The 22,499-nt window shown below is 40.8% G+C and overlaps 1 protein-coding gene across 1 annotated transcript; it reads right to left on the bottom strand.

Annotated features, from left to right (window-relative positions):
- Nucleotides 1-753: 753 nt before the first annotated feature.
- Nucleotides 754-8,242, bottom strand: olfml3a (olfactomedin-like 3a). Its single transcript, XM_052059519.1, has 3 exons — nt 7,918-8,242; nt 5,741-6,047; nt 754-2,271 (listed from the first exon to the last, which is right to left on the bottom strand). Exons 1-3 carry the CDS (start codon nt 8,026-8,028, stop codon nt 1,490-1,492), a joined length of 1,200 nt encoding a protein of 399 aa, XP_051915479.1. The 5' UTR covers nt 8,029-8,242; the 3' UTR covers nt 754-1,489.
- Nucleotides 8,243-22,499: the final 14,257 nt, after the last annotated feature.

Below are 22,499 nucleotides of genomic sequence, written 5' to 3'. Positions count from 1 at the left end.
AGCACTTAGTCGAAGGAGTCTGTTATAGACTTTTTGTTCCCCACATGTCACTGTAAAACCTCTTAACTGTTTCCCTTCCATTGGGTGTGACGTGTTTTGGTTTGTGACATGATCTGCCTTTCGATTAAAGGATTTATGCAAAGTGAGCTGTTGTTTGTTTTTGCCGGATAATGATGTCAGCCTAACGAGCCAGAGCACTCTCCAACGACATGAGATGAGATTGTCAAATGCGCACTGCCTCACACTGCGAGGATCCTCAACATTTAATTATTTAACAATTCCTATGTCGTGGTACATTACAGTAATGATCCTGATGATATAGTATAGTACAGTTGAAAATATGAGACATGTTGGAAATACAATAATTGTATGTCCAGAAGTAATAGAAAATACACATTTGAAGCATTTAACTATACTATTAATTAGGGATGGACAAGTAACGATACAAGGTATCGAGTGTTCTCAAAGGCCGCCGATACCAGTTGTTGATAGTAGAAGGAAGTAATTGGCATCTATAGCCGGGAGAACGTTTTGTGGAACTACATCCATGTCAGTCCTCTCATATGCCCTTTAAGATGTAATTTCTGTGAGGTCCATCTCAATACAATACAGCTTTATATAGTGCTTACACAAAAGCTGCATCATTGCTACTTCAAATATTTACACGGTCAATTTGTGCTTGCATTTTCATGCTTTTCACTTGATTACTTGGGTGCTACTTGTATTATAATAATTATAATAATATATAATAATTCAGCGGATTTCTTGTATTGTCTTGTTTTGGACGGCATACCATGCACAACAGCTTCTTCCTCCATGCCGCTCTGGAGATACCGCCAGGAGAGGAACTTCTCTTGTCAAAATAGCTTAATTTCTGGAAGTCATGTTTGTCCATGAGCATCACGTTCAGATGTACGTTTCGTCAAAATTGATTCTATTACATTCTCTGCACTGCATCTTCTTTTATTTCTTGGTGAATTTCGATGGTGAATTCCACTTGCAAAACAATGTTAGAATGAGGACTCCGATTAGCTAGAGTTTCCGCCATGTTTGATGGCATAAACATGCTCACAGCTCGCCGCTGGTCACGTAATATCACGAATCTCGATCATAAAATTACCCAACCCTTTATATATTACCCTTTGGTAGTTAATCGACGGGCTGCATGGTGTTGGAGGCAGGTTGTGTGTTTAACCCATGCCCGGCAAAAACAAAAACAAATGGGCAGTCCGCGGACCGGTGGGTATGGGACCCCTCAACTCAACTCAACTGTGTTTATAGAGCACTTTCAAACAGCCATCGCTGCATACAAAGTGCTGTACGTGGAGCAACTAACATACAACAGTAAAGCAACACATCGGTAACAAACCTGCCTTAGACAACAATCAAAGTGTTTGTTAACATCGAAGACTAGTGGAAGTCTAACTAACATGTGTTTCCATGTTTTTGACAAAACATTTTTACCATAAATGACATTGGTTTGGCTCCGTCAAACCAGCATTTTCCTTTTGGTCGTGAGCCTGTAGAGGATTTGGTAGCCATCGTCCCAGCTGTAGATTTGTTTCTCCTCGGCGTTGTACTTGAGACTGGCGTGTCCTCCATACCGTCGGGGGAAATAAAAGAGGGGTGCCTCCTCACTCACCACCTTGTCATTGACATCAAACACACACTGGACCCGAGAGCGAATGGTCTGCGGTGTGTTGTAAACAACGTAGACGACGCCACAGACAATGAAAGCCGCCTCCGAATTCTCCCTCGGGCAGTGGGTGTCCCAGATTTGCTCGATATCCAGAGAGACGGGATCCATTTTTGCGAGGTTGATGTTTGGTTGGGTCTCACCGCTGGCATAGAGAAGCCAGAGGCCTTGGTCATCCACTGCGAGATCTGCTACCGTCTCGGGGTTGAGGCTGTAAACAGTAGCTCGGCTCTCCATGGGGAGAATGGCTACATCCATGAGCCTGCCACCAATGATGTCATACCTGACCACATTCATGTCTTCCCCCTCCTGGATGTAATACAGATAACCGTTGTAAACAGCGACGCCACTGCCCTTCCAATTGGACGGCAGCCTGATCGGCCGACCGAGGGCGACACCCGGAGAGCCCTGAAGAAACTCCTTGACAGAGTCAAACTGGTAGATGGTGTCCCCCGCTGTCCCGTTAAATACGTAGACCTTGGATGACCGGGGGTCCCGGAGCCACACACCCTTAGAACCACCCACTCGTTTCAGGATCTTCACCGACCGGATGGCAGAGATGATTTCCACGCAGTCTACGCAGACACAAAACGCAAAACGGATTATTTGTGCAGTGAACCCTCTCTTATTCGTGGTTCAGCTTATTCATGTCAATTTGCATATATGTGAATGCTTTTTGGGAACCTATCCTCCGTCTCTGAAAAGGTCATCACTATTTTTGTGCTCAGGCTAAAGCCATGTCGAATTTAATAACATTGCTTTGTCACTATTGGTCGCAATTATCACAGTACTCTTTGAATCTCATCATTCTTAAAAAATAAATGAACAGTTCCTCCATCCATCCATCCATCCATCCATCTATCCATCCGTCCATTTTCTGATCCACTGTATCTTCACAAGGCTTGCGGGTGTGCTGGAGCTTATCCCAGCTGTCTTCGGGCAGGAGGCGGGGGACACCCTGAACCGGTTGCCAGCCAATCGCAGGGCACACAGAGATGAACAACCATCCGATTTTCCGACAATTTGAGTGTTCAATCAACCTGCCATGCATGTTTTTGGAATGTGGGAGGAAACCGGAGTACCCGGAGAAAACCCACGCAGGCCCGGGGAGAACATGCAAACTCCACATAGGGAGGCCGGACCTGGAATTGATTCAGATTCAAATTCAGAACATTTTATTTATCCCCATGGGGCAATTAGAGTTGAACCCGGTACCTCTGCACTGTGAGGTCGATGCGCTAACCACTGGTCCACCAGGCCACTCTGAACAGTTCCTGTTAAACCTTTTTTTTCTAATTGATTCTGACAGTCTACTACTGACTTGGGCATTTCATTTCTTTTTATTCTCACTTTGCATTGATAATAAGAATTGAAATGGTTTTCAATGTCACCAGTTTTAGTAACAAATGATCTATTCACTTCAATGAATGAGAATTTTACCCATCTTGTTTTGACCTAAAAGTTCATTGATTGTTTTCCATATTTGTTTACTATTTTTCTACATGCATTACATTTATTTTGAATCACCAGACAAAACAGCAGTTCTTTTTTTAAATTGGTGCTTTTCTTGTCTCGTCAAACGCTTGTTTTTATGTTTCCTAATTTCTTTCCATTTTGTTTCAGTTTTGTGTTAGTGGACCGAATCATGTCTTTTTCTTCGTGTTTGTTTTGGGATACCATGACCCATTTTGCTTTGGACTTTTGTTAAATTAGTGATTTTGATCTTTTGGAAAATAATAAACATTTTGTCTTCGATCACATCCTGCCCAGCTTCCCGGCAGCCAGGTCTTCTCAACATTAGTTCAAAACTGGGTCTCCAAAAAAAAAAAAAAAAAGAAGAAAGCTTAGCAACCTCGCTGTAATTTCCTCATACAGTCAACAACTATATGCAGCAAAGTCCCATTGAAAACCTTCAGGGTAGAGTGCCATGAAATGAACATAAAAGTGGCTTGGGACAAAAGAGGCTCTCTCCTCTGACATGACCTGAGGCAAATAAACATTAGGCTCTCCAACAAAAAGTAGCCAATTCCTGACAAGAAAAATCAGTTCATCGCGGGGTCACCTAACAATGGGCACGACGTCTCTCATGAGCTTTACATTGATGTTTGTTTCTGGGAGAAAAAGCAAAGCCTAGTTCTAAACTGTATGACTGTGCACAGATGTCATAATTGTGCTGGATGTGTGTGTGTGTGTGTGTCTGTGTGTGTGTGAGAGAGACATTGAGAAAAGTGTTCATTTTGCCTAAATACACCCAAAGGAGTTTCACGATCAACCATCACCAGTTGGAGCCAATTAAAACAATTGATTTCGTGTTCCAGTGAAATGAATACTGATGTGATACAATCAAAACATTTTCACTCCATGCATGAACCCCACAAATGACTCTACTGAGTCTGGGAATCAGAAGTCATAATCATACATTTTATTTTTATCCCCTTGAAGTTAACGTTCAAAACAAACTCATTGCAGATGATTTGAAGTAACGTTTGCAGTCTACGATGTGCCTTCCTTACGCTTTAGCTTTAATGAACCAACCTTCACGTGTCCTCTACATATGTACATCAAAGATAATTGACTCTCTCTCATCACAGCATACTGCATGTGTTTTCAGGAAAAGTTAAAACAAAATTTTAAAAAATAGCCCATAAACATTGTTTGGTAATATTTGTCTTGTAATATATGTGCAGAGATCATTTAAATGTGAATTATAATACTCTATTATCCATCCATTGATTTCCTATAACACTTATTTTAAAGAACATGGTTGGCTTTATGTTGCCCATGGGCCGTACGTAGTTCAACCTCCTCTGCTTAAGAGTCTTTGATTAAAATCTAGCCGACATGAAATCATTTTGAAGACACAATTTACACTCACATTTTTATTATTTTGTTTTTAATTTTTTTAATGAAAGATACAAATAGAATTTTCTGATTCCGAATCTGCCATCTCAAGCACATCAAGTTTTCTTAATAATAATAACTTAATAACTAATAATAATTATAATAATAACTATTATTAGTTATTATTATAATTATTATTATATATTAATAATAATAATAATTTTTATTATACAATATGTAATATAATAATATCTTTTATAATATTTATGAGTTAAGAGTTAGGTTTTTTTTCTCAAGCGTCACAGCTATAAATTACAACACGTGGTAAAATTCGTATTGCGCAAGCAACTTTAAAAACAGAAAAAACATTTTTTGAAAAATCTGATGTGCTAGGAAAAAAAAGTTGACATTTTTGTCAAAATACTTTTAAGGTCACATACACTCAACTCTAATTTCTTTATAGAACAACCAGAGCCTAGAACGTGCTGTACATAAAATTAAACAAACTACACAAATCAAAATGGTAACAGGAATGAATCCAGAACATAAAATCAGTAAACACAATAAAATACAAAAACAAAGCCGAGAGTGTCATGCTGAGGGGAAAGCCAAAGAATCAAATTGTGTCACGTTGCAAGGTGGTGGTAGACCCCAAAAAGCAGGCAGGAGGGAGGATTTGAGGATGTATTTGAAGAATTGTATTTAAAACACAGAAAACTAAATCCTAAACAAAGTCCAAAGTAACAAACAAAAACAATGACTTAAACAAAAACTATCAATAACCAAAACACTAACAGAAAAAACATGATAGCAGCAAAGGAACAGCAAACCAACAAACATGACAGTAGCAAGAGCAAACAATGACCCAACACTGAGTGTTCGGGCTGGGAGTACTTTTAATGCCCAAATTCCTATGACCAACAGGTGTGCAGCTGCCGGGGGAGCCCTACAGTGCCACCTGTTGGTCCATAAACCGAATCATGACAAATTGTGTTTTAAGACAGATTTTAAGGATGGACATTTCACCTGAAGTCATTCCAAAGGGTTTGACCTATCCCTTGTCGGCGTCGGCTTAGTCCTCAGTACCCCAATAGTAGCTCCATAAAGCCATCTTTGATGAAAAGTTGCTGTTGACCAGTGTCATTCTTGAACATGTCTGACATTGTACAAGACAATTTTGAGTCCACAAAGAACATATCTCACCAGTCACTCTAGAGGGCAGCTCCTCCCAGTCTTCTTCCTCCTCTCCCCGACTCTCCTCCTGGCTCCACACTCCCTGCTCCAACACCCGGTCCGCCTGGTTTGCACAAGCCCTTGGGGATGTCTGGCTTTCCACAAAGTCCACGTTTTGCTCCACCCGATTCAATCGGGTCACAGCTGCCTCCACATCGGTGGATAGCATGCTGTGTTCTTGCGCCAGACCCTCTATAGTCCTCTTGGACCGTTTGTGTAAATCCTGAAGTTCCTTGTGGTATTGCCGTGACTGCTCTTGCCACAAGTGCATGTGGTCCTAAAAAACAACAAAAAACATTGACATTCAGATGGCTTTTACCCGGGTGCTTACGCTAAATGTATTCAAGTTTTAGCTTATGTGTGCGTTTATCTCCAGTAGACTTGATTATTGTAACAGTTTTTTTGAGTGGACTCGCTCAGAAGGGCATCAAACAGCTGCAGATCATTCAGAACACTGGTGCTCCAATTTATAATTGAACAAAGACATTAGAACATATTACTCCAGTTCTAAAGACTTTACACTGACTCCGAGTCAGCTTTAGAACACATTGTAAAATGATGCTACTGGTCTACAAACACGGACACCCTGATTAGGAAAGGACAGAGCCGACTCTTCCTACTCAGGAAACTGAGGTCTTTTGGGGTTCAGGGGTCACTCCTTAAGAGGTTCTATAACTCGGTGGTGGCCTCGGCCATCCATTATGGCATTGTCTGCTGGTCAGGCAGCATCTCAGCCCGGGACAGAAAGAGACTGGAGCGACTGGTCAGGAAGGCCAGTTCTGTCCTGGGTTGCTCCCTTGACACTCTGGAGGAGGTGGGCAACAGAAGGATGCTAACTAAGCTAAAAGCTATGATGGCCAGTCCCTCCCACCCCCTCCAGCCCGCCCTGACAGCACTTGGTAGCTCCTTCAGCCAGAGACTGTTACACCCGCGCTGCAAGAAGGAGAGATACCGACGCTCGTTCCTACCGACTGCTGTCAGGCTGATGAATAAAAAATAACAATCATAATAATAATAATAATTTTATCCATTTGTGTTCATATTGTATTTAATTGAAAGATGTTTGTTGTTTTTTTTCTCTTTCTCCTTTCTTCTTTCTACATACATTCTTGCTGCTGGAGGCTGTAAATTTCCCCATTGTGGGACGAATAAAGGATATCTTATCTTATAAATCACCGCCTAGTTTCGGTCCTGAATATATTAAAGAAATGCTTATGCGCCGGGTCAATTATTGGAGCCCAGAATTCCAAGCAAACATGGTACATCGGCATTTCGTTGTTCTTCTACGAGCAAATAGAATGAAATAGAACTGAAGTTAGCACCAAGTGTAAATGCTTTTAAATCCGGGCTAAGGCAAATTTGTGAATTTTTTTTCCATACCTTAAAATGAGTTTAAAAAAATGTTTTAGATCATCTCTCTAATCAGTTTTTTAAATCCACAAATGACTCAGTCACTGACCGATCTTAGTGTGCAATTTATGGAAACAACTATGGCATTCAGTTTTTGTTTTTTTTACTTAGGAGTTGGCAGAATTGTTATTACCGGTACATAAAACCATTGTTCAGATATAACATTCAAATATTTGCTTCAACTTACTGATCAGATGGAGCCTCAAGCAGCAAGCTGCAATTTCTCTTTTTTTTTTTAATTCATGCTGATAACAGTTTCAAGATTGTCGATTACGATTTGCGACTGGTGTGACGAGTGGTTATGAAAAAAACTCATTAAAAAAATCAGTCCCTCTGAAAATCATAACCAGAAAAAAAACCCTCCATTCAAATGAATTATTTCACTTCAAGAGAGGACGTCTCCATGAGGAAAACAAATACTGCAATAAAGAAAATCTCCTTGTTCGTCATTACCCCATCTGTTCGCACAGCTGCAATGTTTGCATATTCCAAATGATGCTTTTGGAGGAGACAAATAGTTGGTGTTGAAGTGATGTTTTTTTCTGACATTGGCAAGTTTAGTATTGTTGACATATGGTTTTGCTTGACTCTGAACATTTGGACAACTTTTCATGAATGCAACGTTTCAATGTTATTAAATTGCTGTTGTGTACAACATATGATAATAACCTCATAGGTGGAGGAATCAAACAAACACAATGTCGCATGCATCCGATGACAAGCCAAGGTTTGATTACCTCAATAGCCAACAATCTGTTCTCCAGATAGTCCATCAGCGCCTGGTAGTAGAACTGAGCTCCACACAGCATCCCGGTTGTGGAAAGTAACAGGATGAACACCAGCTTCATTGTCCTCTGCCCGCTGCTGGGTGACAAGCTTCACTTTCCGGGCTTCGGAACTTCCTCACATGCACTCAATGTCCACCGAGCAAGCAATCGGTGCGTTGTAAGACGGAGACTTTCCACTTCCTTTTGCACACTCTCTCTGTACTGGAATGTTTTCTCTCAGGGAGGAGCCAGATGGAGGAGGCCTCCTCGGTACCTTTCAGAGTCAACTGGGATACTGTTTGTTGCACAAGCATCCCGCATGCACAAACATTATTCAACTCTTTGCAGTCATAGTTCATCTTTTCTTGAACTTGAAATAGTCACTCTGAAACATTTCATCTTCTATTTCCAGGTACCTGGATTTACATTTGAATCTGGTACGCACCATGGAAGCTACCATGAATTGTAATAAAACACCACCGTTTTATGTGAGAAAATATTTTGGATTCAAATCTATCTGAGCGTATGAGATTATGTTTGCAACAAGTGCCGCATCAATCCTGTGACCCATTTGCGATCTTGATTCTTGACTTTTGTGTTTTCCGTTTTTGGTGCTTGTTTTAGGCTTTCATCACAGGCTCTTTGTTGCATGTTTTGACCAGGTTACTCCCTGTAATCACCTCTTTAGTCAGTAAAATACATGCACGTATCACAAGTGTCCAAGTCAAGGCCCGGGGACCAGATCCGATCCACAACAGTATTTTATGTGCCCCGCAAAGACAAATCACATATGTTGACAATGTTTCCTGCAAATTTTCTTCACCTTTAATACAAACTGGTAAAAAAAAAAGCTTTTTTCATTTCAGGAGAAGTCATTCTACAAAGTTCACACAGGTGAACAATATTAACTGCAAATCGGGGATCCACACCTTTATCCTAGTTTCCTTTGCCCAGAACACGACCGACATCACCACCTCCATAGGCAATGCTCTTGTTGACTTAACTTGATCATATCGTATGTCTACTTTTTACACTAAGTACAATGAAATGAACTAAAACCGGTTACTAAAATGTCTTTATATAATTCCTCATCATATAGAAAGCCACATAAATGCGATGATGACTCCTTTTCTTTTTTTACTGCGGGGCTCCACCCCTATTATTATGTTCTAAATCCCACAGACAGAGCGAGTGTTGTCATAGCAACAAAGGAACCTTTCCTTCGAACTTGCCACCAGCAGTTTGATTTATCGTGCGTGGTGCTTGACTAATCTAACTAGTATAAAAATAGTGATTTAAACATTTTTTTCAACTCACAAACCAATAACTCTTGAGCACCCCATAACAAGCCTTTTTTTCTGTTGTCCCTCCGTCTTGATGACCAATTTTCACATCAAATATAACAGCTAAAAAGCATTTTAAATAAGCTTTTTGTTTATGAGTTTGTTTACATGTGATTACATTAGGGGCGTGAGCTACATGGCTCAGGAGTAATAAAACATCATAACTAACCCTAATCCCTAACCGTAACCCTAACCCCGTGGTCCGCAACCCGCGGCTCTGGGGCTTTTTCAAAAATGTTTGGAAAAAGAAGGTGGAGGGAAATATATATATATATATATATATATATATATATATATATATATATATATATATATATATATATATATATATATATATATATATATATATATATATATATATATATATATATATATATATATATTTTTTTTTTAATGGTTTCTGCAGGAGGACAAACATGACACAAACATTCTTAACGTTTTCCAATGCTGTAAAAATGTGAAGGATAAATAATAAACGTCAACATTTCTGTCAACGAAGATTTGTCATAGCCTGCGTCACACGTTTCTATTAGCAGGACAGAATGCCGTATAGGTGGCTGTTCGGGGGGTGTGGTTGGGAGGGACGGTGTTTCTTATAATCTAAATATAATAATAAATCGGGAGGGCCGAGAGAAGCATTTTAAAACGGTACACGTCAGCTATGATAGTTAACACAGCAGTGTCTCCCATGCCTCATTCATCTTAGTTTATAGCTAATATAGATACATACAGCATATGTTGCCTTCCTTTTGAGGCTTATAAAAGGCTCTTAATTTTTTGCGGCTCCAGACATACTTTGACTCTTTCAATATTTTGGGTTGTCGACCCCTGCCCTAACCGCCTATCATAACCCTAATCCCCTAACTTCCTAACCCTAACCCAAACACCAAATCCTAAACCCTAACCGCTAACCCCTAACCCTAATTCTAACCCCTGACCCCTCAACCCGTAACCCTAACCTCAACCCTAACCCCTAACCATAGCCTTGAACCTAACTCCAAACCTGGACTCGAACCCTAACCTCTAATCTTCATCCCTAACTCTAACCCCCAACACTAACCTTGAGCCTAACTCCTAACCCCAACCCTTTGCCATAGACCCTAACCCCCTAACTCTAACCATCACCCCTAACCTTAGCCCAAACCAGAACCTGTAACCCTAACCCCAAACCCTAACGCTACCCCTACCCCGAACCCTAACCTTTAAACCTCACCCGAATCATCCCCCCTAACTTTAGCCCAAACCCTAACCCTAACCCTAAACCTTAATTAACCATTCTGTGAGATGACCTCAAGACTGATATTCATGACAATCATTCCAGGAATTTTTCAGAATATCAACAGTTGTGTAATCAGGAATGATTCAACTTCACCCTGTGCAAAAATACCTGAAAACACATAATTGTGTGGTGAAAGGCAGATTCTGTTTGTGTATTCTTGTTATGATCTGACTACATTTTATGATAAATTTATGCCGAAATGTAAGAAACTGCAAAGGATTTCCTTCTGCTGTACAAAGTTTTCATTCCCCTGCCGATGAACTTAAGTATGATCTCATTGTGTTTATGATGATGCCAAACCTCTCTTAGCAACTATCACAGCCACAGAGTTTCCTCAACTTTTAGAACTGGGTTTATAGATTTTTGTTTGTTTGTTTGTTTGTTTTTTACATTCCTTCAGAAGCACATTTGTTAGGTCATTCACTGCTCTCAGTTTCTGCTCACATTGTTCCCAAAAGTCTTATGTCAGGTTGAGATCAAGACTCTGTGAAGGCCAGTCAAGTTCATCTACATCAAAAACTCTCTTCATGGACCTTGCTTTGTGAACTGTTGAAACAAGGCAACATCAACCTGTTCCCTCAGGTGGGAACATTGAATTGTCCAAAAATATTGGCCCCTTTATGCCAGTGAAAAGAACTCTGAATGCTGGAGCATACTAAGAGATTTCATTTAGGTCGCATAGCAGGCTAGATGTTGGAGAGATGCAGGCTTGCTCACTACTGTCCTTGACTGTCCCAATGTGTCACTGTTTGTTCACTTCTATCAGTTCAATTTGAATTTGTTGTATGAATTTCAAAAGGTGGCTACATAGATTAATTGTAACCTCTGCCATCTAATGCATTCAGTTGTTCTGCCTGTCATCATACGTTGAGAGCACTGTTAAATGAACAAACATTGATTCACAACTAATAAATCATACTTTTTGGACATGTTAAGTGAAAATGAATAATTTCCTGGAGCACTTCTGATAATCTCCTAACACTGTTGTCTCATGGCACCCACTGCATGAGAGTGATGGTCTGTACATTGTTTCACAGTTGCGCCACCAGATGGGAGCATCATACCAGAGTGTCTATGTGGATGTGGCTTTTCGCTGATAAATAGGAATTGGAAGATTTTTCAAGCAAACTGTAAAACTTGCCAACCACTATAAGGAAAAAAATTCTCCATATGACATTTACTTTAATAATTCAGTTATTACATTTTCCTTTTATGAAACAGAAAAAAAAGCATGCACAATGAGGCCTCAGTTTGCAAAGTACAGGCAAATTACAGCTACGGAGCCCTAATGTATACTTTCAGTCAATAGTTGCATCAAAAATATTTGTAGTCCACAAATCCTCAAAAAAATAAATGGAAAAAATTAAGTATGGTGGTAAGTAAGTGTGCCTTCTTTTGCCACAGGTATTTTTGTCTGCATTTACCAGCGTGCCAAGTTAGCTATGTAACCAATTCGTAAAACTCATTAATCCATCCATTTTCTTTGGACTGGTGATTGTCAAAGTGTGGCAGACAGACTCCCTTTTGTGATGTACAAAAATATAATCAATACATTAAATGTTCTAACTCTGCATACAGAGAAAGGTAGTATAGCTAAAACGTATTTTTTTCAAAAGAGTTTTGGTACATTTGTCTTACAATTCAGTTGTATTTGTCTTTTATGTACAATGCGCTTTTGTTAATTTTTATTTGTTTTCAACCCTTCATTTGCACTAAGTTTACAAATTAAAATTTCAGTTGTTGTCTCCCCCCCCCCCCCGTATTTATTGGTGGTTACTGCACTCCTAATGATAGGAAAATGAAGCCTCAAATTTGCTTCATGAACCAGTAGTTTTTGGCTCCTCCAGATGGCTCTGCCGGTTTGAATTAAGCAATTTAAAGAATGGCAAGTTGGTGTGGTTTCAGGCCAATGTTAACAGACAGATGCCATAAGAGAGTCACAAATAAATCTGGTTCATGAAGGAAATTAGAGGCTTCATTTTCACTAGTAGCCACTTATGAAGGATCAGAGTGGAGAGTAAACTTACGTCATTTTCTTAATATCATTTGTTGAAATATTATGGCTGGCTTGCCATCGAGTGTTCATCCTAGCTCATGTTTGCCCAGCTGGAAAACAATTTAAGTCTAAGCCAGGGCTAAAAATACTGCCGTTTCCATTGTAAAATAAATTTTGTTAGGACTACTAGCATCAACCATCCATTGTCCTACGTTGTTGCCATGACAAAATAGCCCCTCACCAACACGTGCTCAATTAGCCAATGTCTTTCTGCTTATCCTGCTGCTTATCCAACCAACACCTACTCTTCGGAATTACCGTAATTAGCCCTTCCCTCAGTGATCATCTTAACAACGGTCCATCCGAATTTCCTCCATGTCTATATTTGAATCACTTTACCTCTGTTGGGTTTCTACAATGAACTCTATGTTTCTCTTTCAATCAATTTACCTCATGCAGAATCTTACATTTTTAACTGACATGTCGCACATGTGAACTAGCATTAGAGAGGAAGGCTAAAATCATCATTCAAGCCATTTAACATGTTTTCTCAATCGCCTCGGTGAGATGACATGGAATGGTTTGCTACTTGTGGTGCCACTGAAGGCTTTTGCCACCCGCAAATATGTCTGACATCATGGTGGAATGTCCTGTAACTAGGATAATAAAATAGGGCTCTCATCATAAATGTGGACTGACAAAGTAAACATGACTGCTGATGGAATAAACATTTTTAACTATATGTAAAGAGGGAAACACAATGACTGTCCATGTAGGGTGAGCGGCATTTAGAAACACATGCAATGATGTCATAGAAAGGAGAGGTGGGGGGGGAGTTAGCAAAAAAAAAAAGCAACAAGCCTGCTTGTTCATCACTGTGTGGGTTGAAGGTCATCAAAGCTGCAGCTCAGTGCCAGCTCACATGAGCATTCACACTGAGAGAACATGAAGATCATAAATCTTTAAGGCTGTTCTAAATGGTTTTAATTCGGCCAAGGCGCCAAGTCACTTGACCCGCGTGAGCCCTGCTGCTCGGAGGCTTTCTGGTTGACTGAGCAGACTTTTTGGCCCCTTTCAGTCCAGGTGATAGTCAAGACACGCTGAGCCAGTCTACAAGTGTCTCCAATACTGCAAGAGGATTTCAATCCAAAATATCCTACGTGCCCCACGTTTGTCCACCTGCTAATTATCTTTGCGTCTCTACAAAAAAATCGCAGTGCGTGACTGTGCTGAAAGATAATACTTCATCATCAAACCGACGTCTTGTGCAGTAGTTTGTGGATCGATACTGAAATATCGATACCACCGTTACCAGATTGTAAGGTTTTATAATTGATTCTAAAATCAAAATGTGCGCTGATGTTTTGTATATCATTACAGGAACAAAGTGGAAATTAAAATTTTTCTGATATTGTCAAAAACTATACCCAGTTAGTGGGCACTACTTTTTCTTCCACTCGGGGAAGTGCGTAGTCACTCAGTCTCAGTCTGACTTTGTATATTGGCATTTTGGCAACGCGTAAGGGGAGTCATGTGTGGAGTTATTTCAGCTCCAAACAGCCAAGATGTGGTTTTCTGATGTTTGTGGAAAAAGGATTTGTAGCAACACAACAGACCTTGTAAAAGACTTCAGGTTAATCCACAGCACAGCAGACATTATATTGTCGCCTGTGGCCAATGCGTGCGAAGGAGCACCATAATGCCAATCAAAGCAGAATGTTGCATAGTTTAATTCTTTACGTTCGGTAACCCCCCCCCCCCCCCCAAAAAAAAGGAAAATTCTCAACTGAACTGTATTTATAGAGCACTTTAAAACAGCCATCGCTGTATACAAAGTGCTGTACAAGAAGCAACTATCATTTGTACAACAACAAAACAATAAATCAATTACAAATACGGTAGAAAGCACCAAATAGTAAAACTAAAATCAGATCTGAGTCATGCTGAGTCAAATGCGAAAGAATACAAGTGAGTTTTGAGGCAGATTTTAAAGATGGTCAGCGAGGGATCAGCAACGGAAAAGGCTCGATCCCCTCTGAGTTTCCGTTTAGTTCTTGGTACTTCTAATAATGTCTGGTCTGCAGACCTGCGGCGCCGGGCAGGTGTGTAGGGGTGGATGAGCTCAGAGAGAGAGAAAGATCTGAAAAAAAATAATAGGATCTTAAAAAGAACTCTAAAATGTATAGGGAGCCACTGAAGTGATGCGAGAGTAGGAGTTATGTGCTCCCTCTTACCCAGTCAAGAGACGAGCAGCAGCATTCTGGACCAGCTGGAGACGCTTAATGGAGGACTGGCAGACTCCAAAGTCAAGTGCATTACAGTAATCGAAAAATCGGCTGATCCGCTACTTAGATCTATTTGATGTAACTTTTTGCATTGTTTTGTAAACGATGCAATTTCAGCCCATTTTTAACGCAATTTGAGTTACATTTGACACATCAGTTTTAAGAACGTTATATGTAATGGGTGGTGCCGCGTTACTCTGGTTGCACTTTAATGCAGGCAGCATGGGTTCAGCTCTCACTTAGTGACGCTGCACTCTTAAATCTGCTGGGTTGAAAGTGGGTTATTTATACCCACAGTGATTTGGGTTGACGACTTCACCTAGCACGTTGGGTTAAGATTTGAATTTTGCAAGAGATAAAAACTTAGTAAAGGCAGTTTAGTATAGTCACTGTTAAAAACAATACTTTCAACACAATGTTTACACTGGATGAATTTTCTGACGCAACCACCTATTTTCCATGGGTTGACCGGGGTTTGAATCCCAATCCCCATGTAGGATATCAACAATCCTACCCACTGTGCCTTCCAGCTGATTCCAGATGATTTCATAAGAAGGTTGCATTTATATGTACTTTAACTTCAGTACATAAAAAACCCCAAATGTCATCTGGCTTCAGCCTGTCCAATCTTCAACCTAGACTACTGGGTCAAATAATACCCAATCTTGGGTAAAAGTAACCCAATTTACCCCAAATCCACAGTGTGCGTGTGTGTGTGTGTGTGCGTGTGCGTGTGCGCGTGTGTGTGTGTGTCTGCGTGTGTGTGTGTGTGTGTGTGTGTGTGTGTGTCTGCGTGTGACCGTGAATGCTAGTCTGTCAGTATTAGCACCCTGTGACTGACTGGCAACCAGTCCAGGATGCAGTCCTCCTTTGACCTGAAGCAGCAGGAATTGGTTCCACCTCCTTTTGACCTCAAACCTGATAAAAAGAATGCAAAGTAGATTGATGTATGAAGGGATTAAAAAATACGACCCTACACCTCACTCCAACCACCTCCCCTCGCACCGCAGCCCAGACCACCCAGGGATGCTACATTTTCTCTTCCAAGGTATATCTCAGAGTGCTCCTCAGAGATCATATTGTCAGAACCATTGACGATGACATGAAAGCAAAGCCCATCAGGGAAAAAAAAATCTCTGCGAAATGGCTCTGAAAGTCACAAAATATGCACAGATAACAGCAGGCTCAATTGTGAGGCCACATATGCATATCCGTGTTACAGGGGAGACACATCTGGGACAGGTGTAAATAAACTGTGTTGACACAGGGGAGTGAGACAGTCAATCAATCTGGATGGTTTGAATGAATTGTTGTACAAAAATACGGTATTATAAAATAAAATCGTTGAGGGAGCAGATTTGATGAAAACATGCACAAAATGAGCTGTGGCAAAGCTCCGCTTTGCTGTTGAGCCGTTGTGTGCATTTTTTAAATTTAGAATTTGGAATTATTGTTCGAGAGCTGGCTCACTTGTACCTTCCCATTTGCACAGTTTTTGTTTCAATTTTGCTGTTGAGCAGTTCTAAACGTACCCCAAGTTTTAGGACATCACGGCGGGTTCACCGGTTGTAGTTTGATACAATCCAATGGCTTCTTTGTTTGATTTATTTGAGTTTTTATAAGAGACATGCGATAATTACAGAGGGTGGCAAACATTCATACTTTCACTCATCCAGACATGGAGCAAGCCGCTAAACATGTCATCGCTTTGTTAAAGAAATATGCAGAGTTTACATTGTGAGCCGGTGTTTAGTGCCAATCAACACTGAGGCACAAAGCCAACATGACGAGCTCCAGCGATTTATGCAAGTGGAACGTCAGTGATTCCCAACGTGTGAGATACGCGGCGACAACACGTTTTGGAATGGGTCTCACAGGTGGGCCCCCTGCGTTTACACATTTATTTTCACTTCATACTTTGGCAGGCATCACGCTGCAGGCATGTCTCTGCAGTGAGTCATGCTGGGAGACGAGCGTGGTGCCAAGTGGGGGTGGGGCATCGGACCGAGCGCCGCCACCCTCAGCGTGACGAGACTTGTTTGCTCCGATCGAGCACATGGCCGATGGTCCTGTCTGATGAGTGCTTTGTGAGATAATGGTATGCATGCAGTTGCGTACATGCCAAGCTTGCAAGGGGGTGGGGGGTGGGTGGGGGCAATATTGATCTATTTGGGACAAGTCGTTTGGTTCAAAATAGACAGCTCCCTACACTCATTTTTAGCAACAGGCCGTAAAACGGCTTTTGTAATCAGCGAAATATTCAAATCCTAAAACACAGATTAGGAGTGAACATTGGTGATTGGTAGTTACTACATCTGTCTTCCTGTCGAGAGGCCTCAGCATCAAAACTCATCATGGGCTTTCCTGGATGGAGATTTGCCCATGCATGCATAAGTTTTTTTTTTTTTTCCAGAATACGCCAGCTTTCAAAAAAAATGTTATTTGAATACCCGAAAGTGTGAGTGAGGATGATTCATGTTGAAAGTCAGCTGGGATAAACTGTACTTCAGCAAGCCGGCATGAACTATAAAAAGTAGATGAATGGATGATTGATTCTTTTATTTATTTTGTCTTGATATTATTTTTTTGTTGCTTTATGCTTGCTTGACTCCAACACCAATCCCTTAGTCCACCCTTCAAACATGAAGATTGAATCATCAACCATAATCCTACACGAACTCAATTAACCCTCGCCAAAGTATGAACCCTTAAACCCACTCCTAACCATGATCCCAATATCCTACCCCAACAAAGACACCTAACCCTAGGTGCTCAACCTAATCCTAACACCTATCTCTCAATGCCAAATTGAATTCCATCCATTCGTCATTCCAACCATTTTTAACCACAAATCCTTTTTAGGGTCACAATTTGAACCCAGATCGTTTGGACTGCCTGGGAGACCACACTAATCACATAACCAAAACCCCAAACCCAGAATTCAGGATATGTTTTTGTGTCGGCACATGACCAATTGCAACCCATTTCAGATGTTCCACGCTGTTAATCAGTGTTGACACACTCTCGTGGTTCATTTGGAATTTGGTGAGAACATGAAACAGCAGCCAGTGAGAACATCAGAGCAATTTTTACTTGAAGAGGATGAGTTATGGAATTGAAACTGGGCCAGGCTGTTGGCACAATCGGTCCATTTCTCTCTCTCAAGTCCAGTCAGCCCATCCAGCGGATCTTGGAAGCTCTTCCAAGACTGAAAAGGAGCGAACGTGGAACCAGATGTTTAGACCTTATGTCTTGCCTCCAGTTCATCAGCACTGTATGCTCTGGCATGAGTTTCTAAAAGGGGCGGGACGCGCAGGTTAATTTAACCCACGTTCCAGTCTTGTCATGACATAAAATAGCCTGTAAGGTAGATGCGGACAAACGATTTTACTCAGGAGTCACGCCACATTTCATTGTCAAAACAGATAGTAAGGTCATTAAAAAAGACGTGTATGTACAATATATATTGTAAATAGTATGTTTGAAAAATAAAATAATATGTCTCCAACTATTAAACAATTACTTAATCACATAAAAGTGTTAAATGTGCATAAATATTTACTAATATTTGGTATTGTCTTGTTTACAGAAACTGTATACACTGTTTGAAAGATTATCATGCATCGGCACTATTATGCCGAAAAACCCACATCCCCACTGGTGTGATCATGTCCTAGCCGAAAGGTAAGCAGAGCCGCAATGAGTTTTCCTGGATGCACAGAGTACTTATTATCGAACGCATGCTCAAGTGGCACATTGCTCTGTTTGGTAGTCAAAGCTGAGCGGTGTATATTTGTGTTTGCTGTTTGTGTCTATGTGTCGCATGTAGCCAGTGGAGTGTATGAAGTGCTGTCTTCTTAAGTGAAAATACCTTTATTGTTTTTACAGGCATTTGCTTCAATTCAAAACTCTGGGCTTTGCTCCCATAAGTAGAGCACCCGTGCCTGCCTGTTGTGTTCAATTCTCTCACTCCACCCCTGGTTGTCATGGTAACAACATGTACTGATCATTTGCCCAACCGTATATGGGAAGGAGATGTCCAATCGCTCACGAGATGAGACACTGCCCTCTCACACGGCCCTCTCAATTTCATCATATTTTGCTGTTATGGCTTCCTTTCATTATTTGAAAATTGCGTCCCTCTTTTACAGTCCAGATTTGTCAGCCAATACAATCCTGTGTAATTCTATTGACACACGCTGTGTGTGTGTGTGTGTGTGTGTGTGTGTGTGTGTGTGTGTGAGTGTGTGTGTGTGTGTGTGCCCGTGTGTGTTGCCTTTGATTCCAGGCCAAGGCCATGATCCAAAGGAGCTATTAATAACATGTGTTTGTTCATGAACCACAGCGTTGTGTCCAAGATAAAGCAAGGGATGTGAGGAGAGAGGCCAACCTAGGAGAAAAGGGAGAAAGAAAAGGACGTGTCGGGATAAGAGAGAGAAGGCGTTCTTAGACAGACTGTCTGGCTGCAAAGGGGTCTCCAAGCACTCGGCGTCATGTGATTCTGGGGTCAAAGGTTATCCCCAAAGATGGATATCGGGCAAGCCTTGTCTGTCTTGCAAAAGACAGGGAGGTTTTCTTCCGAGAAAATTGCTTTCCAACTCATTCTGAGTAGATTTTTTTCATTTACCTGCCCAAATACATACTGTGGTGAAGACTCATCAAATTTGAATCTAGGGATGGGATTTTTTTATTTGCAATATGGAAGTCTCTTCTTGATACTTACTTCACAATGAAATGAGATCCAGGAGAATCAAATAGTCTGCCTTTCCAAACAACAATGCTCGGTTTGGATTGAGACGCAATATGTCCTGTAGACAGATGTTCTTGGTCTACCATCTTCCTTTTTGTCTACTTATTTCCCAATCCACGCTTGCACACCATTCTTCGAATTCTCTGGTCCTGTTAAACCGTGGATGGCCAACTTAACTGATGGAGGGTACAACAGTTTTTCATCAGCGCGACCGGAGGGCCACATTGGACAATGTACTTCTTAACCAGATGTATGACATAACGGCATTTTAAATAAGGATAAAATACAGGCATATGACTGTTTTTATTGATCCAAACACAATTTTTGAAAATTTTATATTTCTTAGTCGTTGGCATGCCAGTTTTTCAGATCTTCTCTGTGTGAAAAATGTGTGCGTTTATTGCCAGGAGTCCCAGATCACTTCACCCATGTGCTACACCCCCCTACCCCAATCCTTGGTGATCACCTGGAGAAAAGATAATGGGGGATAGTTGCCCTTATTAGTGTTAATAGTGCAATTTAAGTTGCTACCATGGAGAGGACTAACCCGTCCCACGCATGATGTCATATATCACAAACAACTGCATAAAAAAAAAATCCTCATCTCACCCCTCGGGTGGTGTCCGTCCCTCATTCAGCTCGGGTCCTCTACCAGAGGCCAGGAAGCTTGAGGGTTCTGCGCAGTATCCTTGCTGTTCCCAGCACTGCACATTTCTGGACTGAGATGTCCGATGTTGTTCCCGGGATCTGTTGCAACCACTCATCGAGTTTGGGGGTCACTGCCCTGAGTGCTCCGACCACCACAGGCACGACTGTCACCTTTACCTTCCAGGCTCTCTCCAGCTCCCCTGAGCCCTTGGTATTTCTTGAGTTTCTCATGTTCCTTCTTTCTGATGTTTCCATCACTTGGGACCGCTACATCCACTACAACGGCTTTCCTCTGCCCTTTATCTATGATCACGATATCTGGTTGGTTCACCATTACCATCTTGTCAGTCTGGATCTGGAAGTGCCACAGGATCTTCGCTCTGTCATTCTACACCACCTTCGGAGGTGTTTCCCATTTTGACCTTGGGGTTTCCAGTCCATACGCCGTACAGATGTTTCCTGTAGACTATGCCAGCCACCTGGTTATGGTGTTCCATGTAGGCTTTCCCTGCCAGCATCTTACACCCTGCAGTTATGTGTTGGATCGTCTCAGGTGCCTCTTTGCACAACCTACACCTTGGGTCTTGTCTGGTGTTGTATATCTGGGCCTCAATGGCTCTGGTGCTCAGTATATATATAGATTCTGTACTGTGTACAGTTCTTTTGCCGAAACATTCATTTTTTTTTTTGCATGCAGCACTTTGTTTTTTCTCCCCCCACTCCAATTTTGCTGCTGTAGACTGCAAATTTCCCCAGTGTGAGACAAATAAAGGTTACTTAGATACATAGATAGATAGATAGATAGATAGATAGATAGATAGATAGATAGATAGATAGATAGATAGATAGATAGATAGATAGATAGATAGATAGATAGATAGATAGATAGATAGATAGATAGATAGATAGATAGATAGATAGATAGATAGATAGATAGATAGATAGATAGATAGATACAGTAGATAGATAGATAGATAGATAGATAGATAGATAGATAGATAGATAGATAGATAGATAGATAGATAGATAGATAGATAGATAGATAGATAGATAGATAGATAGATAGATAGATAGATAGATAGATAGATAGATAGATAGATAGATAGATAGATAGATAGATAGATAGATAGAAATCTCATCTTGCTTCCTTTCAGTCTTTGTCAGATAATCACTTCTGTTGGTGTCCCTGTCATGTTCCTGTCAGTGAGTCTCTTCCCCTTGTTGGTTTGCTACTTTGTCTCTTGTTTTTTGGGCTTGTTGATTTCACATTTTTGACTGCATTTTTTTCTTGCCTTTTTTTTTCCTTTTGAGGTTAAAGTTCTTTTCGATTGCAATCCTGCTTTTCCTTGCTTCTGGGTTCTCAACCACCCACATCTCTAATAGAATGACACACTATCCTTCCCAACACGGTAATTACACTCTCACTGACGGGGATCTGTCACTGGTATTGATTGTTTGTCCCAATGGTTGCATTCAGGAGCCCGCGGGAGGCCCGGACTGGAGCCACTGGTCAGATTGGTATCGTGTTAATGGCTCAGCAGGCTCCAAGACACAAAACAGCAAAATCATAAGAGGCCCTGGAATGTGGAGCTCCCTTAAATTGTTGTCATAATTAAAGACAATTGCACACTGAGAGCCATTTATTGTATCAGCTGTCTTATTTTTCTCATGGAAACGTGAACATCTAAAATCTAGAAATTGCAATTCCCTCCAAAATGTACTTGTCTGGGATACTTGTGCAATCCCTCCATACCACATAAAAATGCCCAGTAGTGGCTATAAGCAGCACAGAGAAAATTTAATCCGGTTGAACAATTAGTAAATACTCATACTATAATAATTCTACGCTTCTGTTCTATCATTATACCTTGTTTGCTTGTCAAATCCAGTAAATGGAATAATTTTGTGTCATGGATCGTTCACCGCCCAGAATTCTGCTAATATACAATATCTATCTATCTATCTATCTATCTATCTATCTATCTATCTATCTATCTATCTATCTATCTATCTATCTATCTATCTATCTATCTATCTATCTATCTATCTATCTATCTATCTATCTATCTATCTATCTATCTATCTATCTATCTATCTATCTATCTATTTAGTAGCTAGCTAGCTAGATGGCTATTGCCCCTTAGCCCCAGCTAGCTATTGTCCCTCAGTATTGTGTTGGACTTCCGAGGTTTCACTGAGTACATTTTGTTGATCTGCTTTTTTTCTCCATCTCCTCAACCTGGAGGAAGAA

This window comes from Hippocampus zosterae, chromosome 2, assembly GCF_025434085.1.
Source record: "Hippocampus zosterae strain Florida chromosome 2, ASM2543408v3, whole genome shotgun sequence".
NCBI lineage: Eukaryota > Metazoa > Chordata > Actinopteri > Syngnathiformes > Syngnathidae > Hippocampus > Hippocampus zosterae.
The sequence above is the reverse complement of the archived record's forward strand: the minus strand, read 5'-3'. Positions and strand labels throughout refer to the sequence as shown.

What these genes read in the sequence shown, in the direction of transcription:
- olfml3a (XM_052059519.1), bottom strand. Translation starts at nt 8,028, where the DNA reads ATGAAGCTGGTGTTCATCCTGTTACTTTCCACAACCGGGATGCTGTGT. An exon ending in ACAGATTGTTGGCTATTGAG is followed by an intron (nt 6,048 to 7,917) that starts GTAATCAAACCT and finishes GTTGTTTTTTAG; the next exon opens with GACCACATGCACTTGTGGCA. An exon ending in GCTGCCCTCTAGAGTGACTG is followed by an intron (nt 2,272 to 5,740) that starts GTGAGATATGTT and finishes GTGTCTGCGTAG; the next exon opens with ACTGCGTGGAAATCATCTCT.